Source organism: Mustela nivalis, assembly GCF_964662115.1.
Source record: "Mustela nivalis genome assembly, chromosome: 12".
NCBI lineage: Eukaryota > Metazoa > Chordata > Mammalia > Carnivora > Mustelidae > Mustela > Mustela nivalis.
Genome location: NC_139031.1, coordinates 81,840,875 through 81,862,242, shown reverse-complemented (window position 1 = coordinate 81,862,242; position 21,368 = coordinate 81,840,875). Strand labels below are relative to the sequence as shown.

The following is a 21,368-nucleotide window of genomic DNA, read 5'->3' as shown; positions in this document are numbered from 1 at the left end:
GTCTGATCCTCTCAAAAAGCAACGTGATTGAGAAGTTGTTCAGTTGGAACTGGAATGGGTTGCTTTGTTAATGACCATTGTGAAACGAGTAACTAATTTGAAGGAATGCTTTTTTCCAAGGAGCTTGGGATGCCATCCAAACCCTCCTGCTTAAGGACAATATAATTATCGCCGAGGTGGTGTTCACACAGATGGATGGCGATTCCAAGAACAGCCAGGGCCAGGATGAGGTAAATCAGAGAGCATGCTGAGGCCACAGCCTGGCCCTTCAGAGGACAAAGGCTTTGCAACCCAGAGGCTTGAGACTAGAGGGGCTGCCCAGAGACACAGAGATGGGTCCCGTGAGCCTGATTTCTTAGAGGGCTCTTGCATCTAAGACTTCACCAGGCTCTGAGCTGGCTGTTCCATCATTCACTCAGGCTGAGAACAATTGAGGAGAAATATGTACTCTGGGACATTGTTTCAGTTCTGCTTTCTTAGAGTGCAATTTCTCGTGCTGGGCAAGGACCAGCTTACACGCAATTCCTCTGCTAAGGGTTCTTTCGCTGCTCTGCCCATTCTCAGAAATACTTCTTACTACCTTGGAGGGACAGGACAGCTATAGTTAGGCACAGGGAAAGTGAGAGAAGAGTACATTCTCCCTTTTACTTTCATGAGGACAGCGCTGGACCGTTACAGGAGGATCCAATCCAACCCCTCCAACATAAATTATGGGACAAATCCGTGAACCTCATGCTACCAGGAACTGTAAGAGAATCAAAGAAATGTCACCATTTCCTGCCCTTAAGGAGCTTATAATCTGTTTAGGGGAAGCAAAACACGAACACATGAAAAGTAAAAATGACAATAATAGAGAGTAACCACAGCATAATAACAGAAGGGAAGTCAAGAAGCAGTCAACAATTTAAGAGTTTACAGACAAGAATTCCATGTAAGAATTAGAGAAAACATTTCAGGGAGAAGGGGAAGAGGTCAGGCAGAGTCTTAGTAAGAGATTCAGAGTTTTTCGAGCTGCTTGTGAGGGATGCTTACTTTCTGGGCAGTAGACTGCCTCATAGGGTTATGGTGAAAATTAAACACAATGTAAGAGTCTTAGCGTGGTGCCTGGGAGAGAGCTTGGTAAAACCTATTATTGGAGAGGAGGAGCCATTCCAAGTGGTAGCCGGCAAAACACGGGCACTGGGACAAAGCAAAAGTTGTCTTTCAGGGGTGAAGTCACCAACCCAGCATTAATGGACTGGAATTGCGAGAAGCCTTTGGTAAAAAGTGGCTGTTCCACGTTATCTAGGGTCTTGGATATAAGAGCAGTGTGTTTACACTTTACCCTGTAGGTATTTCTTTTTTTATTTTATTTTATTCATTTGACAGACAGAGATCACAAGTAGGCAGAGAGGCAGGTGGAAAGAGAGGAAGGGAAGCAGGTTTCCTGATGAGAAGAAAGCCCAATGCGGGGTTCAATCCCAGGACCCTGGGATCATGACCTGACCCGAAAGCAGAGGCTTAACCCACTGAGCCACCCAGGCACCCTGTAGGTATTTCTTTTTAAAAAGATTTTATTTATTTATTGATTTGAGAGCACGGGGGAGAAAGAGAGAGAGGAAGAGGGAGAGTGTGTGTGCGCGAGAGCATGTGCACACGTGGGGGGAGGGGCAGAAGGAGGGGGAAACAGACTACCCACTGGGTAGGGAGCCTGCAATCATGACCTGAGCTGAAGTCAGATGCTTAATGGATTGAACGCCCAGGCGCCCCTCCTCTGTAGATATTCCTATCATGAGTGTGATGACCAAGGACTCGTTAGAAGAAGACTGGACCGCCCATAACAAGTGGCGTATTTGTTGATAGCCTTCGCGTCATTAGCAAGTGTAAACTCCTACCCTAGCCCCCCGCTACCTCCTGCAGCAGGAAGTAAATCTCACTAGTAAGTGTGATGAGACTGAGTTGATTTAAAACATATGTATATCGGTACAGACTATGAACACAATCCTAACTTTTTTGTTTATGTGGATTTTTTGCAAGATTACGAAGACATTTGCTTATCTGATGGCCCATGAGTTGTAATTAGAAGGCAGATACTTGAAGGAAAATTGGCATTTTATGCCAATATGGTGTCCTGCACCTGCCCTGTACTTCTTCTATTACAGAAGCACTCACAGTAACGGTGTGGGTGATGGATATACCATTATGCTCCTGAGTGAGCTACTCTCAGCAGAAAGCTCCAAGTGAAAGCACTGTGTCATCGAAGGACTCCAAAGCAGAGGTTCATTTAAGGATTAAGGGAATACAGTGTTACATGTTTCAAAACTGGTTAAGAACTCTGAAAGGAAACTTGGTTTTGCAAACCAACAAGAGATGAAGGAAAGAGACTCATTTTCTAATTCCCATGTCCAGTGGCATGGGTATGACTTAAGGACCTTTCCAGCAGTGACTTTTGGGGCTGGGAATATTGACTGGTCAAAGTTTACAATGATTTAGAGAAGATCAAGGTCCCACCATCGGCACCAGGGGTACTGAGTATCTGTGCTTTTTAGGCGATCAATGAACAAGCCTCAGCATGGAGGTCTAAAGAAAATCCCTTGTTACAACCTAAACCAATAAAATGTAAGATGAGGTGCTTACTGGTTACTGATAACTTAGAGACTTCATTTAGGGAAGGACTTTGTAACCCTAAAGCAATAAAAGGAGTGCGCCAGGACGCAGGTGTACCAAGACAGCCAACGCTGCTGGGGTGTGGGGGAGGACCCCTGGGAGGACTTTCCTTTTGTCTCCAGCAGTCTCATTCCTTCTATCTTAGTGTGTTACACCAAGGTTATCAGTTCACAAGTGTGCTGAGTAAATCGCCTTAAAGGGGAGCTAGTTTTGTGTCTTTAAAGTGCTTGCTTCAGATCACTTCTTAACAGCCGGGCCGCCTTCAAAACATGATCAGAAATGAATGCTACACAGGCTTAAAATGATGGCTTGAGCCAATGAAAAATATGATCCAGGCCTCAGAGGTACCCCAGGATTTGCACACACAGACAAAATGAACCTAATACTCATTTCCATGCTGATTCATGGCATCATATAATTTAGGGCTGGAAGTGGCTGCGAAGACCACCTTTCTTTATTCTTTAGATGAAGGAGCACATGGGACGACCCCTGATGTGTTCGAGGGACACAGCTGGTGGTGGATGGATAAACTGGAGAGAAGCCCCTGCCTCTCGTCCAATGCACTTTGCATGGAACTAAATCGTCTTGTGTCAGGGCAACACTAAAGAAACCTCGGCTTTCTGTTTTAATTCGTATCTTCCCTAAAATCAGGTGGCTATTCAGTGGCTGCGTGGCTTAGGGGGTGGGTGTTTTGGGGAAAAATCCTAAACTGCCTCACGGCTTGCCCACTTTTATTTTACTCTTTTTAGGAAACTATGCTTTAAAATGTCATAAGAAGACCTGCTAGCGAAGCTTTCGGATTTCTAGAATAACCTCTAAACTCCAGAGCCTATGGACGTCCAGAGCCTCAAAGACTTTGAGGAAAGTCATCAGGGCATTTTACTGAAGGTAACTAACTTGTTCTTGAACATTGGATTGTGGTAGGTCTGAGGGAAAGTTAACAATGACCAAGTCTACTCCAAGCCGTGTCCGAGGAAGCACACATGTGGAAACAGAGAGTTGTAGCACCAGCACCAGCAGTGTGCTCACAAGTGATACTCAGATCATTTTTATTTTTTTAAATTTTGATGCCTCTGTAAGCCAAGAGCAGCTTGAAGGGTGTGCAGAGCCTTCTGATGTACAAAGGAAGGCCAATGGCCAGGGACCTGTGTGGGAAAGGGGCTCCTTCCTAGGATGGGGACTCTGGCCTGCTGAGGGGGGTTCCCTGAGGGCCCCAGCCCTCACCAGCCACTTAGGCTGCAACAGTGCCTGCCTATGACTTGGCAGTTTGGGACAGGTAAGAGCACCCCCACACCTCCAGAATGATCACCAAATCCTCCCCCATCACCAGTCTCCAGCTGCTCCTCTCACCTCCTTTCTCATGCACCCCAATATCTGGTACCTGCCTCACACTCACCCTCCTCCAGAAAGGCTCAGCCCCTGATTCTGCAGCTCCAGCGGCCCCACCCCCACAGAAAACAGAGTCCAGGCTGTTAAGACCACAGGAACGAAGGCAGGAAGGGCGGGAAAGATGGTGTCCCTGCTGTCCCTAACATGCCCTCCCTCGCAGCTTGTTATGGGCCTGCGTTTCGGTTTACAGACTCCCTGCACAAGCTGCCCGCCCTCTACCACTGCGGTCTCAGTGCCCACGTGTGTCTACCCCATAAATGCCAACATAAGCTTCCTGACAAATTACAGAAAACCAGGAGACTGAGGGGCACTTTTATTTCATCATTTGTGCCAAAGCCGTTCCTGGGAACCTGTGGTGGGAGAGTGGGTTTGAGGCAGGTGGGGGCCAAAGCAAGCACCTACGAGGTCAGGTTATAGTTCTGTGATAAAACCCGGATGTCAGGGCCAACCTATCAACCCCACTGTGTGTGGCCACCGGGACATCATTATAGAGCAAGCTTGTGTTCCACTCGGAGTCAGAACGTTACCGAGTCTTCTCTCCCCTGTGTCAGACCTCCATGACAAGAGAGTTCATCAAAGGCAGGAAATGCCTTGAATATACCAAATTTCCAGTTTTGAGAAGCGTGTAAGGTTGTTTCCAATATTCTGTGTTTATCAATAATATGGCAATGGACCTGTTTGCATACAAACCTTTGCTAGTATCTTCTTAAGAATTTAAAATTCAATTGCCTATTACCGATTACTCTTAGCCTAAGCTCTGGTCTATAGGCCATTTCGTTATTCCTTGGATCTAATATTTTTAAAGATATTATTTATTTACTTGAGAGAGAGAGAGACAGAGACAGAGACAGAGAAAGAGTGAGGGAGGAGCAGGGAAGGGAGGACGAGCAGACTTCATGCTGAGCACAGAGCCTGACATGGGGCTCGATCCCAGGACCCTGAGATCATGATGTGAGCTGAAATCAAGAGTCCGATGCTCAACCGACTGAGCCACCCAGGCGCCCCACCTTGGCTCCAATTTTAAGGTCTGGGAAAAAAAATACTTAATATTTTGGACAATGGGATAAAAACACTCAGGAAACTTGCTTATTCCCACTTTAAATGAGGAAGAATATTCTTGTACCTCAGACAGGGGCTTCTAAGTTCCGTCTGCTACCAAGCAGTATTCAGCCTCCTGGGTTACTGGTTTGGAAGGAAGCAGTGTGTTCCTTAATTACATTAATGAATATAAAGGGAATTTCTTCTTAAATTTTTGGAAAATAATACTTTGAAAAAAAGACGTGAGGCGTGGTAATGAGCCGGACTAAATGCCAGGTAGTAAATAAGCCAGGAACTCAACGCCCCAAGTTCTCAAGTGATCGACCGCCTGGCATCCCTGGCAGAGTTTTCTCCTGGACCGAGGAAGCTATGGGAAGTAACTTCTTGTGTCACCTTTGGAGTGGTGAAATTTACACGTGGGTTCTCCACCTCTCCTGTCTTCTCTGATACAGTCCATAGAGACATATTATTTGTAGGAGATTCTAAAAGGCACAGCTTCAGGTCTGAATTTTGATGTTTCCAGTGACTTTTCTCGTTTATTGGCTAGTGAATTCTGGGGAGACTTCCAGCCTGAAGCCTCAGCAAAGAAAGCACACTTAGCTGCATTGGTGTGTCTGCCACTGCTCTTGTCCCTCCCCACTGACCCAGGCTGCGGGGGGCGGGGCAGCCGGTGGGGCAGATTGTGCTCCCAGAAGGTCAGCACGTGGATGGGGAGCTGGCCCCTCATCGGCTGCTCTGGGAGAGTGGGAGCTCTGACTCATGCCTGACGGAAAAGACTATCTGAGAAGCAGCAGCTGATGGAATAGAAAGGTAATGCTGGTCTGGACAGCAATGGTGACTTAGTGCTTACTCTGAACCAGAGCTCTTCTGAGCACTTCCCTGTACTCATTCATTTAACCTTCAGAGCAACCTCTCAACATAGATCTTAACCTTATCTTGTCTTTACAGCCAAGGAAACTGAGGCCCAAAGAAGTCATGTGACTTCCTTAAGGTCACACAGGTAGGAGACGATGAAGCCTGGCAGTACGATTTTAGCTGGTTCACCTCTCAAAGGTGTAAAGTGCTCTGTCCGCCAACAAAGAGGCTCAGTAGCGATGAGAAGAACCACGATCACGTTCGTGGTCTTTGGGCTCAGGTAAGACATGAAGAGAAAAATGACCCAAGCCCCAGGAATGATTGTGACTCCCGAGTCCCTGATGGTATCATGCTCTCTAGTCTTACAGAATAAAGGACTTTTGCTATTCTGACGATGGATATGTGACACGAGGAGGGCTCTTTCCCATTCATGAGGTACTTAGCCTTTCTCTTCAAAATTAGAGCTCAAAATTATAACAGAAGTTAAGTATGAAACAGCATCAGGCCCAGAAAGCTTTTAGGTGCCTGCTGCAAATTATATATTGTAAACGCTACAGGCCATCAGTATAATAACTGCTCTTCCCACAGAGCATGGGGGCAACCTGCATTTCGAATGCCTTAAATTGAAAAGAAATAAACATGTGAAAAAAAGAAGGCAGGAAGCATCATGAATACATTTCCACTCTCCAGGGTGATGTAAAATAATACCATTTTGAAAATGACTAGAATTATTCTTTTGAGGTCACTCTAATGTCACTTGGTTGGAAGAAAAATTCACATTAATTGTAAGTAGCTGCACCTGTTGTTTTCCAGATCTACTTATGCATGGATTTGATTTGCAATCGAAAAAAGCATCTGTGGCTTCTCTATGTGATAAGTACATGTGTGCACACACACGCACACACGCACATGCATGCACACACACACACACAATTCTCTATGCATTTAGTAACAACACCATCACACTTCAAAGAAACCCGAGATCTTAAATACATGTTGAATGGTTTCCTTGTGTTGGTCTACTTGGAACAGGTGCAAGAGCTCTCTGAACATTTCCCCCAAGTATAAATGATTGGAATGCTGTTTATATAATTCATGAAAATCTTTAGTCTTATGTCCTTTCAATCTTGGTGAATCTGTCACACTGACAGAATCCTGCTTTTACCCTACGCTTTAAGATGGGATTTATTCCTTCATCATATCATGCAGGGAAAGAGAAATGAAATTGTACTTTCAGATGCATGTACTTGCATTTCTGCACATACTCATTGAGGTTCAACACTTCCACAGTTTTCATTCTTGAGTTGGTTAAAGGTAACGTGAAACGGGGTCATTCTTTCCATTCAGTCCTGGTGGGTGTTTTGGGAACATTAACTGTATCATAAAAAGTTCTTATTCATTCTCAATGATTTGGCTCCTTGAGTATTGTTTGACACCCCTCCCTTACCCCAAATGCTAGAAATAATCACAGTTATAAGAATTTTAGGACTACCACATGACCTAATTATTTTTTGTCTCAATGCTCTCAATCTTGGTATTTCTATCCATATTATTATGGGCTAAATCACTTCAACATGGCAAACGAGCAAGTTTGCCTTTTGCCTTTACTGTCCTACCACCTGCTGGCAGCCAAGTAACTTCTGGAATATTGTTCCTGAAAGGAAAACCGCCAAGGAAGACTGAGGGTCTACAAGATGACCAATTGCAAGAGAAACACAACTTCTGATGATACCTGTTGTACAGGCTCACAGATTTGGAGGAGCCCTTGGTGAAGTCACGTACAACCCCCCATCCACTACTACCAGCCTAGGACAAGGTTCCAGGATGTTGGCACCCTGAGGACAGTTTTCATGACCTCCAGATGCTGTCTCAGGCTTCCACTCTTGCTCTCTTCCTCCGATTTCATTTTGTACAAGAACGGACTTAAAAAGCATAGGTATATAGAATACTTAAAAATATAAACAATATAAATAGTATAAATACTTAAAAATATATGTACTTATAATATAAGTTCCTTCCATGGTTCCCGTGGACTTAGACTATAGTCCAGATTTCTTCCCGTGGGCATGTGAAACCCCATGCAGCCTGGCTCCTGCCTAGTCCTCTTAGTCTCAATGTCGCTCTCACGTCCATTCTGTCATCGCCACACTGGGCTTCTGTAGAGCTCTTGAACACTGAGCTCCTTCCTCAACTGCTCTCCCCTCAGATCCTTTGCATATCTGGTTTCGTTCTATCAAGTGGAAAGGAGCTTCTCTTGCACCAATACTCTCACACTACTCAGTTTTATTTTCTTTCCACTATAATAGGAACAAAGAGCTTTTATGGGGGTTGTGGGGTCAGGGGGACATTAGATGTGAACTTGCATTCTTTCTGAACTGAAGGTTCAGCAATGTTTGCTAACCTTATATTAAATTATATTATTTTTGCCCACAGCCTGTAAGCTCCTGTCTCCCCAAGGTGCCTACAGTGGTCTTCTGATCTGCACATCCAGTATCCCTACCAAGAACAGATGAGCCCAAGACCCCTTATTCAAAGGCAAGCAAAGCCATCACTTACTGATAGTGGATCCGGACTCAGGTCTGTTCAGGGAGCTGATGATGACAAAGCCGAAGCCTTCGTTCTCCTTGCGGTGAATGACCACATCGCTGGTCTGCAGACTGTGGGAGGCGAAGCCTTCAGGTGGAGAGGCATTGCTACTGGGGGCAGCGTGGTTGCTGTTGGTGTAGGTGGCATAGTCACTGCGTGGAGAGCTGTGGTGGGTTGATACGGAGCCTGGACTCCTCCCGTTCTCTGGGCAGGGCTCCCCTGCAAAACACAGTGTGCCCAGGTGCTTGGTTATGTAACAAGGGTCTTGATGAGTGCCTGTGTACTAGGTGTGGCTCTAGACATTAGCACCATGACAAGACTGGCTGACTGGCTTCTAGTCCCCACGAGTGCAGAGTATTTGAAGGGCTACAAACCTAGCTACAGAGCACCCAGGTCTAAGCCCCATTCCATTCTTCACGGCAAACATAGCTAAACCCTCATTGGCTTCCTCTGTGCTGCTACTAGTTTATATTTTCCTCTTGTTAAATCTGCAACACTCCACCCTCTACCACCCCTGCTCAGGACAACACCTGGTTTTAGATATTGAGCTTTTTTTTTTAAGATGTATTTATTCATTTGAGAGAGAGAGCGTGAGAGAGAGGTGGGGGAAGGGCAGAGAAAGAGGGAGAAGGAGAGGGAGAGGGGAAGCAGACTCCCCACTGAGCGTGGAGCCCCACACAAGCCTCCATCTCACCATCTGACCCCGAGATCATGGCCTGAACCAAAACCAAGAGTCAGATGCTGACCTGAGCGAGACACACAGGAACCCCTAGATACTGAGCTTCTTAGTTTCATAATAATAACTGATTAAAGATTACAAAACAGGAGGGCAGCATCTTAAACTGCATTGTGTGCAGGATTACTTAAAGAACTTGTGAAGACTCTATCTTCAGGGTTCATGTGTGGAAAGTTTTTTTTTTTTTTTTTAAGATTTTATTTATTTGACAGATCACAAGTAGGCAGAGAGGCAGGCAGAGAGAGAGGGGGAAACAGGCTCCCCGCTGAGCAGAGAACCCCATGTGGGGCTCGATCTCAGGACGCTGGGATCATGACTTGAGCAGAAGCTTTAACCCACTGAGCCACCCAGGTGCCCCTGGAAAGTGTTTTTAGTAGATTTAGGAAGACTGGGCACAGGAGAGAGAAACCCAGTAAGAGTTCTAGGCCACCACTGAGCAATGCTGCTGGAGGGGTATGGTTAGTGGGGCTAATAGCCCAGGATGTCCATGTAAAGGGACCCATCATAATCACAGCTTTATTTAGTTTTGTGATACTCTGTTAGTCTAGAGGTATTAATTCACTCCATGTAGGTGGAAAACATCTTTCTTAAAGGATCCTTCTTTTATTCACTTACTCTAGGATTAAATCTAACAATGATGTCAGGCCAAGGAGACAATGAGTTTTGAATTTCTGAACGAGGTGTGGGTGGCATTGCTCATTTTTATGCTGTATTATTTCAAAATATTCTCTATTATTAGCCAGATAAACCAAACCAATACTTCCATGAGAAAATAAACTTATTTACAGGAAGAAATGATAAAAAGTTGGCAGCCAAGAGAAGCTGCTTTTTAAAAATGAAAGTTCACCTGTTATTGATAAAGAATTTTGTCATTTTAACTTAATACTTAGGTTTTGGTATTCTGATTAAAAGAACTGAAGCGGGCACCTAAAATACTGTAACTAGAAATAGGACTGTTTCATCTCATCTTACAGTTTGATTAGTTTGCTCAAAAGATGTTTCTCGCAGAGAAATAGTGAGAAGGAAAGTAACCACAAATAATGACTCTTTTTTGGGTCTCTAGATATGGCCTCCCATTTAGAGCTCTGGTAGGTATCTCATAAAGCAAGTTAAAAATAAGTAGCAAAAGTCCCAGTGAAGGCTCTTAACTTGATAAACTGCAATTCCATTCTGAAACGAAAAATCATTTCATTTCAAAAATCAAAAATCATTTCAAAAATCAGGGAGAAAGAACACAGACTACAAGAGAATTTTTGTTCTACTGATATGTAGAGAAAAAGGAAGAGCATTTATTCATACACTCAGATTAAAAAATAGTCTTACAAAAATGTATTCATTTCTTGTTTGTAATAGCAGAATAAGATCCAGGCTGCTGCTTATTATCATTTGATAAATTTGAATTTTTCGGTAAGATTTAATTAATCAGATTTTAATTAAAGAAGACAAATGGATGCTTTTCATCTGTAAGAAATGTATTGAGGTGAGAAAAGTACAAAATGCCAATGTCAAAGTCTTTCCCTCTTTTCTACCAGAATTTAAAACTACTTGTAAAATGTCCCCTCCCCACTAGAAAATATTCAAAGACAAGCTGTTACGGTCTTGGTGAAGGACATGTCCTTTATCAGTCCTTGTGCGAGTTGGAAATAAAGTGATTAGAGATAGTCAGGAGGAAGAAAAACAAACAATTATTAGGCTGCAACATTAAATTGAAAATCTTCCTGAGTTATTGGACCAAATCAGTAACTTAAATGTCATAGGCAGTGACAAGAGAGATCTCATTTTCTGGCTGTCGTATTTTAGGGGGTTGAGGGCTGGGCCTGTCAATAAAGTGGCAACAAAGGAAACTGATCTGTCTTTGCAGTAAGTGTCTGGGAGCAGCTCTCGCTCGTGTTCTAGAGGCTTCCCCGAAAGAACGTCACTGACTATTCAACGTGAATGGTGGCTGGGGAAGGCGAAGAGTGCAAAACAGTAAAAAGAATATGGTTCTCTTGCTTTTGGACTTTGCTTTCCACCTCCAGAACAACGTTCTTCATCTTTTTAAATTTTTTAAATTTCATTTAAGTTTTTCAGTGTTCCAAGATTCATTGTTTATGCACCACACCCAGTGCTCCATGCAATCGGTGCCCACCTTAGTCCTCACCACCAGGCTCACCCAACACCCCCATCCTCTCCCTTCCAAAACCCTCAGTTTGTTTCTCAGAGCACACAGTCTCTCATGGTTCGTCTCCCCCCTCGATGTCCCCCAATTCACTTTTCCTTTCCTTCTCCTAATAAGGCAGTGGGTCTTGCCAGCCCAGGCTGGAGTGTCCACACGCATTGTACAACCCCATGGGGCCTGACGGAGCAGGGGGCAGCCCACAGGCTGGGTCCCCACCAAAGCGAGGGGCTGACCTGCCTGCGAAGCATCTGAGTGGGTGTACTCCTGGTCTGGACTCCTCAAAGCACACAGCTTATTTAAACGGGTGACATGCTCAGACAAAGAAGAAGGGAACATGTTTGGAATCAACAAAAAGTCTAGTAACCAGGACTGGGGGATCCAGGGGCACCTTTCAGCCAGCTGCCAAGAAAGCCTTCTCTTTCTCAGCATTAAGCTGAGAATTAGACTCTCCCTTAGATATGAGAGAAGAGTACTGATGGATAGCTTTCAGACGAACTCTAACGTGTTTTGATTAAGTCATAATATGTTCTTTCACATCAATTCTAGATTGACACATAAGGAAATTCCTCAGGGACACTCTTCTCTCAGACAAATAGCGTGTATTCAAAATAATATGTCATTAGGTTGAATGTCTCAAAGCTGAGCTACTAAATATATAAATATTTATACTTCAGTGTAATAATTAAAGCCACTCTTCTACTATCCTTGGGGGAAAAAAATAGCTAAACACTGGAGCTGGTGGCGTGGGTAAAGCATCTCTCAAAACTAGTTTATTTTTTAAATTAAAAAAAGGTTTTTTTAAAGACTTTTCATTTATTTTTTGGGAGAGAGAGTGAGTGTGTGTGTGAGAGAGAGCAATCGTGGGGAGAGAGAGAAAGGAAGAGGGAGAAGCAGATTCCTTGCTGAGCAGGGACCCCAACGCGGTGCTCGATCCCAGAATCTTGGGTTCATGACCTGAGCCAAAGGCAGATGCTTAACTGACTGAGCCACCCAGGCGCCCCTCAGAACTAGTTTAAAGTGCAAGACCTGTGCTATAATTATATCGTATATAAAATATTAAATGTATTATGGGATGTTTCTTTCCTTTACTCCACAATTTCTCCTTTTTGAGGATCTAGCTTGTCATTGCCTCATTGAAAACCTCGCCTTTCTAGCCTTAGCATGCACACTTTTAAAATATTTTAATATTTGCAGAAGCTTCTGCGTTACTTAGTTTTTGCCCGAGGTAACTAACTAGGCATTATCTCTCCTAATCCATGTGCTTTTCTCTCTTTTTCTCTTGAGCGTTGGAAGCCAGTGCCTAGTGCCTTCTGAGGAGGGACAGGACATTTGCACAAGCTGAGGCGAGCACAAGGCTGAAGACTTTAACCTCCGTGAGCGCCGCCCCCCCTTCTTACCAGCTCCTGATACCACTGCTCTGTGTAAGAAGGTGGCAGCTTTGTCCCTCTTCTCACGTATCTTCTGTCTCTTCACAAGCTGACTGCTCACTTCCTTCAGCTTTGAACCATCTCATTGTAAGTCAGGCTCACACCTCCCACTGCCTTTGCTTGGGAAAGCATAATAATAATGGTAACAGTCCTTGAAAAGGCCTCCTCACTGTCATATCCATGTGTGGCTGTCCTTTCTCGCTCTTGGAGAAACAGCAGCGAAGAAGAAAAGCTGTCTTCCTATGCCTTTAAAAAATCTGTTCCATCCTATTTCTAGGCATTTACTTTACTATCAAAGTATCCTTTCCTAAACTTAATCATTTTCTATACTGATGACGCTTTCAAGGAAGAGTGAGCTGAATTAACTTGGAAACACTCCTGGTGTGAACGAGCAGTCTGCACCCGAACGTTTTCAAAAATTAAATGCACTTGAAATGCACTCGAAAACCTAAATGAGTAAAGTTGGTAAGAACTGCAGCAAAGAGCATCTTCACAAAAGTCACATGATCCACAAATTGCAAGAATACATTTTTGCAGCTTTTGGCATGCACTCCAATAGTGTGGGTTGATTAAAACAAAATTTAATTGGCAATAATCAGCTGGTGGCAAGGGGAGCATGAAATTATGTTGGTGCACTTGGTTTTGCACCTTGCAGTATATTTCCTTGTAAATCGGGTATCTTTTTAATTTATCTGTGGGTTACAGAACATATAGCATGGCAAACTTTTTATTAAAAATCACTCTTAGGGAGAGAGACTGTTAAATGTTAACCAAGCAAACACTCTCTTCCTCCTGGCATCTTGCCCAAGGATAAGGCATGATTCAAGGTGTTTTACTTCTTTGGGTCAAGTGGTATGTCACGAATTTCTGAAGATGAATGGCACTTCTTAGCAAAACCTCCACACGATGCAAGATATATAGCAGTCTGTACTGGTGAGGGCTGACAATTCTTCCGACTTGCCCTTTTAAACGATTGCCCTTGATCAAAGTCTAGTTTCTAGAAGACTCGATTAGGAAAGGGTCTTTAGTTCAATTAGTAAGTCTTATCTTCCCTAGTCACTCACAGCCTGTGATTAGCCAGTGGCACCCAACCCCCCACTATTTTTTTTTTTTTTTTTTAAATTCAGATGCCTTATAATAATAACACAGAGAAGACTACTTGGGTTAGGGAGTGACATTTGCTAACGGATGGTCTTTGAATTCCTTGGGGGTGGGATGGGTGGGAGCCTGAAGGTGGGATACAGCCAGAAGCACAGGTGGTGGCAGGGGCGGGGGGTCGGTGCGGCGGCAAGAGCCTCTGCATTGTCGCTGATTTTCACTGCAGACTCCTGGGTGAGCTACCCAACCTCTAGGCCTTGGTTTCCTTTTCTGTAACACATGGGAGCTCCTGCAGTTGAAGTCCATCCTAATCTGTATGAGGAGACCCAGGGGGCTGAGCAGAGAGGCCAGCGGCCATGAGAGCAGTAGGTAATTCACAGGGCAAAGCTCTGGCAGCTGGGGACCCTACTGCCTACGTTACGGAGTGCTTACATTACAAAAAATGGTTGATTTTTGTAACAGACATATTCATAGAAATATAAACCATTTGGGGGGATTGAGATGGTGGAGAGAGATAAACTAAATCATATTAGGACTGTGAAGACTGATTTAAAAGTGAAGTCTTTGGTGGATTCTTTCACGATGCTGGGAAATGGCCGTAAAGGGAATAATTACTTCTAATTTACCGGTTCCATAAGCTTGGAGTTAAATGAATTGTGTTTTCTCAGAGTGACATACAGCTGTATTTTTGTCATAGTTTTATTGTTACCTTTTATCAGGCTCTATTTTGGAGGCTAATTTTCCATCCTAGTTGTCTTATTATGGTATCAAAATGCCGTGGTTCTTGGTTTGTAAACACAATGAGGAACACTTTCCAAAGCTGTATTTTCCACTACCATAATGTTCCTCTTATAACTAGCATCCACCAAAGAGCAAAGAGCTTACACATTTTAAATTAGCCCCAGGTTTTGCTAGAAAATTTTTAATGACCGAGCTGAAAAGGTAGGGCTTTGAGACTGCTTGGAATTACAGTGGGGTGAAAATCTGCCCTTTTGAAATCATGGTCACATGTGGAAGATCTAGGTTGACTTTTGTCCTTGTATAATATAGAAATTGGTTTAAAATTTTTTCCTCCCTGTCCTTAATCATGTCCCACAAAGGCATTTCACCACCCGACCCCCAAGCCTCCCTGCTGGCTTGAGCCACACACCTCCACATAGCACCTTCCTTCTCACAGTGAGGTTGACCTGCCCGTTTCGGGCTGCGTGGTGCATCAGGTCGATGACATAGCGGTGGGTCTTGCCAGCCACTGGAATCCCGTCGACATAAACAAGCTCGTCTCCCGGGTGCAGGCGGCCGTCTCTGTCAGCTGAACCCATGGCAATGACGGCGCCAATCAAAATCTAGAGAAACGTGAGAAGGAAAGGATATTTGCATTTCAACTATTTTTGCTCACATATACATAATTTCTTTATGTAAATATAGTTATAGATAATATTAAAATTTCCTTATATATAAATCTAATTATACACAATAAGATCATATATATGTATGTACAACTTGGGGGAAGGTTTTATTTCCACATTCTACCCCTTACTCCAAACCTGAGCATGTACTTGAAAAATGAAAAATGAGGGGCTTTTCCCACTCTTCCAGGTTGCTCATTCCTTTTAGAGAAATGAACATTTTGAACTCACTGCTGATGGCCACGAGGTCTGGGGGACACTTGCTTCCTGGCGCCCCAGTTATCACCCTTAAGAAAAATTCTAACCCCAAATGTTCTGATGTTATTGGCCATTGGGCATGTAACGAGCTGGGGATTGAATCTTGGCTCCACTTCTTATTTGTGTGGCCTCGGGCGAATCTTAACCTCTGTGAGCCTCAGTTTCTTCATCGGCAAAATGGGGAAATAAAGTAATGGGAGCTGTTTTATGGACTTATTGAAAGAACTGAGTGAAATAATGCATGTAAAGCATTTAACTTTGCTCATGCACATAGTGAGAGCTAAAAAAATGTCAGGGGAAACGAGGGGCTATATATTATGAAACTGATAATGATTCAATTTTTTTTTTTTTTTTTTTTTTTTTACTTTGTTTTGCCTTGCAAGTCTGGAGGTAAGGAAAAAATAAAATAAAACAAAGTAAAACTCCCAGTTGGCTCTTCAGGTCAGGTGACTTTAAAAAAGCCTCAGTCAAACCTCCTCCTGATTTTTGCTCTATTCCTTTGAATATTTCCTTGGAGCACTATCCTTAGTGTAAAGGACATTCCCAGTTCTGCCTGTCCCCTGAAATGCTTCTGAAATGTTTAGGTGACTCTCATGCCAAGAAATGAGGAAGAAGACTTCTGGGAAATGTGTGTGTGTTAATTCCCTGAACCAGGGACTGTAAGGAAAGACATAACATAAGGCTTCCCACTTTCCATTAGAAACACTCAGATTAGTGTCCATTAATGAGGCTTTTTTTTTTTCTTTCTCAGAAAAAAAACCAATGGCACTAAATATTTTAGTTATACTGTTTAACCTACAATTTTTCCAACACATGGGCAATGGCCATCTGATTTCTTTCACCAAGTGGCTTAGCTATAGAGCATCTGAAGTCAATTGTTACTCTTACCCTGATCATATTACAGAGACTATCCTCTAAGTTTTAAGTCTGTATAAAAGGATCCCTTACAGATGGATTTCGTTTGGGCACAATGATTTCCTTCAAACTCTGGATCTGTGGATCCCAGCTCATTTGCAGAGCTGCCCCCTCGTGATCGCGGGCTCATGTGTCTTAGGTGTGACAACAGACTGATTCTTATGTGGTCACACTGCTCGGCGTGACCTGTCAACATGGCAACTTGATGTGAATGCCCAGGATTTCTCCGGTCTATGCAGAATTAGAGGATGGAGAGTGCTCTGTTTTCCTGAAGACCTCATAGCCTAGGCCCACTGAACAGCTTTCTTTATCCACAGGAATGACAATTCTTGATGACTACACCTACTTTGTCTCTATTCCTGGGGGTGGGCTGGGGTTCGATTTGCTTCCACACTGAATATCAGTGCTCTGAGGAGTGGTTCATTATTGCTATCACAAGGAAAACCTCCCATATCCTGCCTTAGATTAGCGATACAGTGTGGTTCTTTCCCGGCAACGCTCCGCTCCCATTTCCTACAGGCCAGCGGCTGGGTCTGCTTCTGACAGTCTCCGTTTCTCTTATTGTCATGCCAACCTGAATTTATGAGCTTCTTTCTAAAGATGTTCCAATCTCTTCTTCAAAAGACTGAACCCGCTAAGGAGCCCTTCAAAGATTTGCTAAGTGCTTTGTGCGAAAGCCAGTTAAAATGAATGTTTATGTTTCTCCACTGCCCCATGAAAAGCTGCATTTAGCTGGGTTAGTCCCCCAAAATGCTTCAACCTTTGGACTTCCTATGTGCTTTAGTGAGAGAGTTTATAGCTAGTTACAGAGAAGAAAATGGCTCGTGAGCTTCTTGGCCGGTTAATTATCAACTTGAAGCTATATTTCTGACTCTCACTGAGAAGAGTGAACCAAAATATAGGTCACATTTGAGAACGGTATGGATGCAATTTGGTCCTCTGCAAAAACAAAATTTCACTAAGGAAAAAAACCCAAAAAACCAAAACACCACCCACTCCCGTCCCTGACCCCAAATTTCACTTTCAAAAATTCCCATTCCTCCCTTGCTGTAAGCAGGCAGCAAAAATATGCAGATGCTCTTGAAGTTATCATCTTTGTTACTAGGTGATACTAGTTCTAGTACCACCTAAACTAGTTTCACTCAGTAAAAGAAAAATCCCAGTAAAACATCTGCTTTTCTGCTGCATTGCTGTGATAGGAATACTAATTAATTTATCTATTCAGCAAATATTAATTGAACCATGGGTACTTTTGGGTGTTAGAAATTCACCCGTGAACAAGAGATACAGATGCCTGCCCTTAGAAAACTCCTAGTCTAGGGACGCCTGGGTGGCTCAGTTGGTTAAGCAGCTGCCTTCGGCTCAGGTCATGATCCCAGTGTCCTGGGATCGAGTCCCGCATCGGGCTCCTTGCTCGGCAGGGAGCCTGCTTCTCCCTCTGCTTCTGCCTGCCATTCTGCCTGCCTGTGTTCACTCTCTCCCTCTCTCTCTGATAAATAAATAAAAAATCTTTAAAAAAAAAAGAAAACTCCTAGTCTAGTGGTCAGACAATAATGAGTGTAGTCAGTTCTGTTGTATGCTAGCAGGCATGCACCACGGAAAAAAGGGAGCAAGGCGGGGTGGCGGGTGGGGGGTCAGTCATGTGACCGGAGGCAGTGCGAGAGCTGGTTAGAGGAGGCACCGCTGAGAAGCTGACATTTGAGCAAAGACTGAAGTTCCCCTGACACACTTTTTTTTTAAGTGGAAGCTTTACTCTTTGAAATTCTGTTCATTTGATCAAATCTCATGTGCTTACTTCCAATAAGTGGTGTAATCAGCAGAGTACCCCAGTATAACTTCTTATACAGTGTTACACAATTCCTGTATATATATAGACATTATTATGTAACGACATTAATAATCCGTCCTCTACCCTGTTTCAAACTGAAGTTGACATAACTATTAAATGCGATTGAACTGGCCCCGAGTGGTGGCCTGTGGTGGCCTGTAGCATGCACCGAGCTGCGTGCCCAGTAGTATGTAGCACCGAGCCGTGCGTCCATGAGCCGGGCGCAGCAGCTGCTTTTGCTGAATTCATCAGGAGCCATGGCCTCCGCTGGGAAGAGGCTCACTGCGCATGCTCTCTTCAAGCTCTCACGCAGCTTCTCTGCCTTAGGCTTTGGCCATATTGCCCCTTCATGCGTTGTATTTCACTGTAGCTACAGAGCTAATTCTATGTATCTTCTCTTTTAAGGAACAACAACAACAACACCTTTTCCCCCTGCCTTTTAATTCGGGTATGCCTTGTATGCTCCAGTTATTCTATGAGTTTAGTTCCTGCCTGCCACGGTTCCTGCAGAGATGAGACGGTCCTTGGTTCCTTGTTGCAACTCCTACTGCCTTTTCAATGCATATACACTCTCCTGTTGGCTTAAAGTATGGCGAACATGCCTCAGGACATCTGATCCTTTAAGCCAGGAGTTCTAATGCTTTAGGGCACAAGTGAACCACCTGGTGAGCTTATTAAAACACAGCGTTGGGAACTACCTGCTGGTAGAACTACCTGCCCCCCCCCCCCCCCCCCCCCCCCCCCCCCCGCCCCAAGAGTGTGATACTGTTGGTCTGGGGTGGAACCTGAGAGTCCACATGTTTGACAAGCTCTCTGGAGAGGTGGGAAGCTTCAGTATGTGGCCCTAGCACCTTCTGAGTAGCAAGTCCTGAGTATTCACACTCCGTCCACTGGCCACGGGATCTGTGGTCCTCACTGGTCACCTTCTAAATCCCCTGAAGGACTCTCCCGATGTGCCTGGCCTGAGCTCTCTGATCCATTATGCCTGTCACTTTGCAGGTCTGTTGAGAGACACTTTCCACCCCCCAATCCCTCCCAAGTGCATGGTCTGGGCTCTCTGACCCATGAGACTACATTTCCCTTCTGGTCTTGCTGACCCTGGGCTACACCGGCCACTGAGCCTTCCCGCCAACACTGGCCTCGCTCCACACGCATCTCCCTCTAGGCTCACTGGATTCTTAAGCCTGTGTAGACCCACTCATCAGTTTGCTCATTGCTCTTGGAGAAGTTCTTTATCTTGTCCTTACTGCTTTGGCTTTGAAGGAAGAACCTTGTGGCAAAACAGCTAGAAAACGCCTGCTCCCTAAACTCCTGGAACAACGGATCCATGGCCTTAGCTTTTCAACTGCCTTCTCAGAAAACGAAAGAATCAACAACTCCACAATTCTGTCTCATAGGCTGGGAAGGCACGGAACAAAACAGAGTATTTGATATGAAATAATAGCAATTCACATTTAAGTGGCTGGTACCCCAGTCAGCCAGGGGAAAAAGCTAACAAAAAAAGGAAAACCAAAATCATATGTGCAGGCCTTTTAATTCCTTTAATTCTTTCCGGCTCTACCTAATGCAAGTCCAACCCTGTTAGATCTGAGCTACAATAATTATGACCTGGGACAACTTAACAGGGTGGCAAGCCGATTTCAGGCTCTTGCCTTCTGAAACTTCTCTGCAAGTTTACACAGACTCGCTGACCAAGAAATGTGTCTATCGTTACGTCCTCTTTCTATGAACAGTTTTTCTCCATTGCAGCATTTTCTAAATCTTTCTACCTTGATGCCTTCCCATCTCTTTTCAGCTCACAGCTGGAAATCCCATTTTTGTTCCTTTCTGGCAATTTTTCATTTCTTTCTATTTCTATTGTTATTTAACTGTGAAAAGTATTTCCTCTTGCAGGAAAAATGCCCATATGCTTTGTTGGAGCTGGAGTCCTGCTGTTCATTATTTGCCGAAAGCTATGTTGTCGTGTTTAAAGCGCACCCTGAGATATCAGTACCATTTCGTATATATGGAGGCAGAAACCTGTTTGATGTAATTTATGAGACCTCCTGTGGCTGGGGACCAAGTCGCCTCATGAGACTCTCTCTTTGTAGCACATCGGCAATTAAATGAGGCCAGCACATTTTGTTTATATTATCTCTGGACGGAGGAAAGCAGGAAGGAAAGGCTCATGGGAGGTCTTTACAGTAGACTCACTCTTCCTGACATGGTCTTTCTGAGGTGCAGCGTTCTGGTCTTCAAGGCATTACTTTCTGCCTTTGCTTGCATTAGGAAGATTTAGGCTTCTTAAATGGCTTAAGTGTCCAAATTGTAACTAGCAGACTGTGTGTGTCTTAAATCATTCAAATGAAAGAATAAACCAGAATAAGTCTAAATAAACACAATGGATATAACCAACAATCCATGTAATCTGAAGAGGCTTGTCAGAGATACTGGATGCCTGCCCTCTGTAGGGGAGAAGGGCCCCCTGAGTCAAAGCCAGTATTCAGAAGGGCTGGGAATCTGGGGGTCCATGCACTGACTAGGAGGCCATGTGGGGACTATGGCCACATTCACACACCCGAGCTTCATTTTGAGCAATATATGCTCCACTGGGGCCACAATATTACTGCTTCGGTGACAAATTTCAGCCAGTCCCCTCCCTTCTTGAGCCAGCTGAGACCACGTCTTCCCTGTGGACAGTCACGCGGTCCCTCCTGCCCCTGGGGGAGGAGGGAGAGACTGGTGAAGACAGTATTTCCTGAATGTGGTTCTAGTTTACCCCCAAAGGGACAACGCAGGCACATTCGGGGGAAAGGGGTTCCAGCAATGTAAGAATTTTCTATTTCAAAGACTGTATTGAAGTAAGCGTCATGGGAAGAATTAGAACTTCACTTCTTTTTTTATTTTTGTCATAGTTTAATCTCATTTGTCCTTATCATATAAGGGAAGGACCCTGATAGTATGATTAGGGGTTATAAAAATCCAGGATTTGGCCCTGGTTGAAGAGTCCTTTGGTACAAAATATTCATCTTTGAGTCCAGTTCTCTGG

The 21,368-nt window shown here is 44.1% G+C and overlaps 1 protein-coding gene across 9 annotated transcripts in view; it reads right to left on the bottom strand.

Annotated features, from left to right (window-relative positions):
* Window positions 1-21,368, bottom strand: part of MAGI2 (membrane associated guanylate kinase, WW and PDZ domain containing 2) — a 1,346,145-nt gene that overhangs the window by 143,115 nt on the left and 1,181,662 nt on the right. For all 9 annotated transcript variants that reach the window (XM_082691818.1, XM_082691817.1, XM_082691819.1 and 6 more), the window contains 2 exons: window positions 15,084-15,276; window positions 8,485-8,733 (listed from right to left, as the gene is read on the bottom strand). In XM_082691818.1, the coding sequence (XP_082547944.1) occupies window positions 8,485-8,733; window positions 15,084-15,276 (442 nt within the window). The remainder of the gene's footprint in view (window positions 1-8,484; window positions 8,734-15,083; window positions 15,277-21,368) is intronic.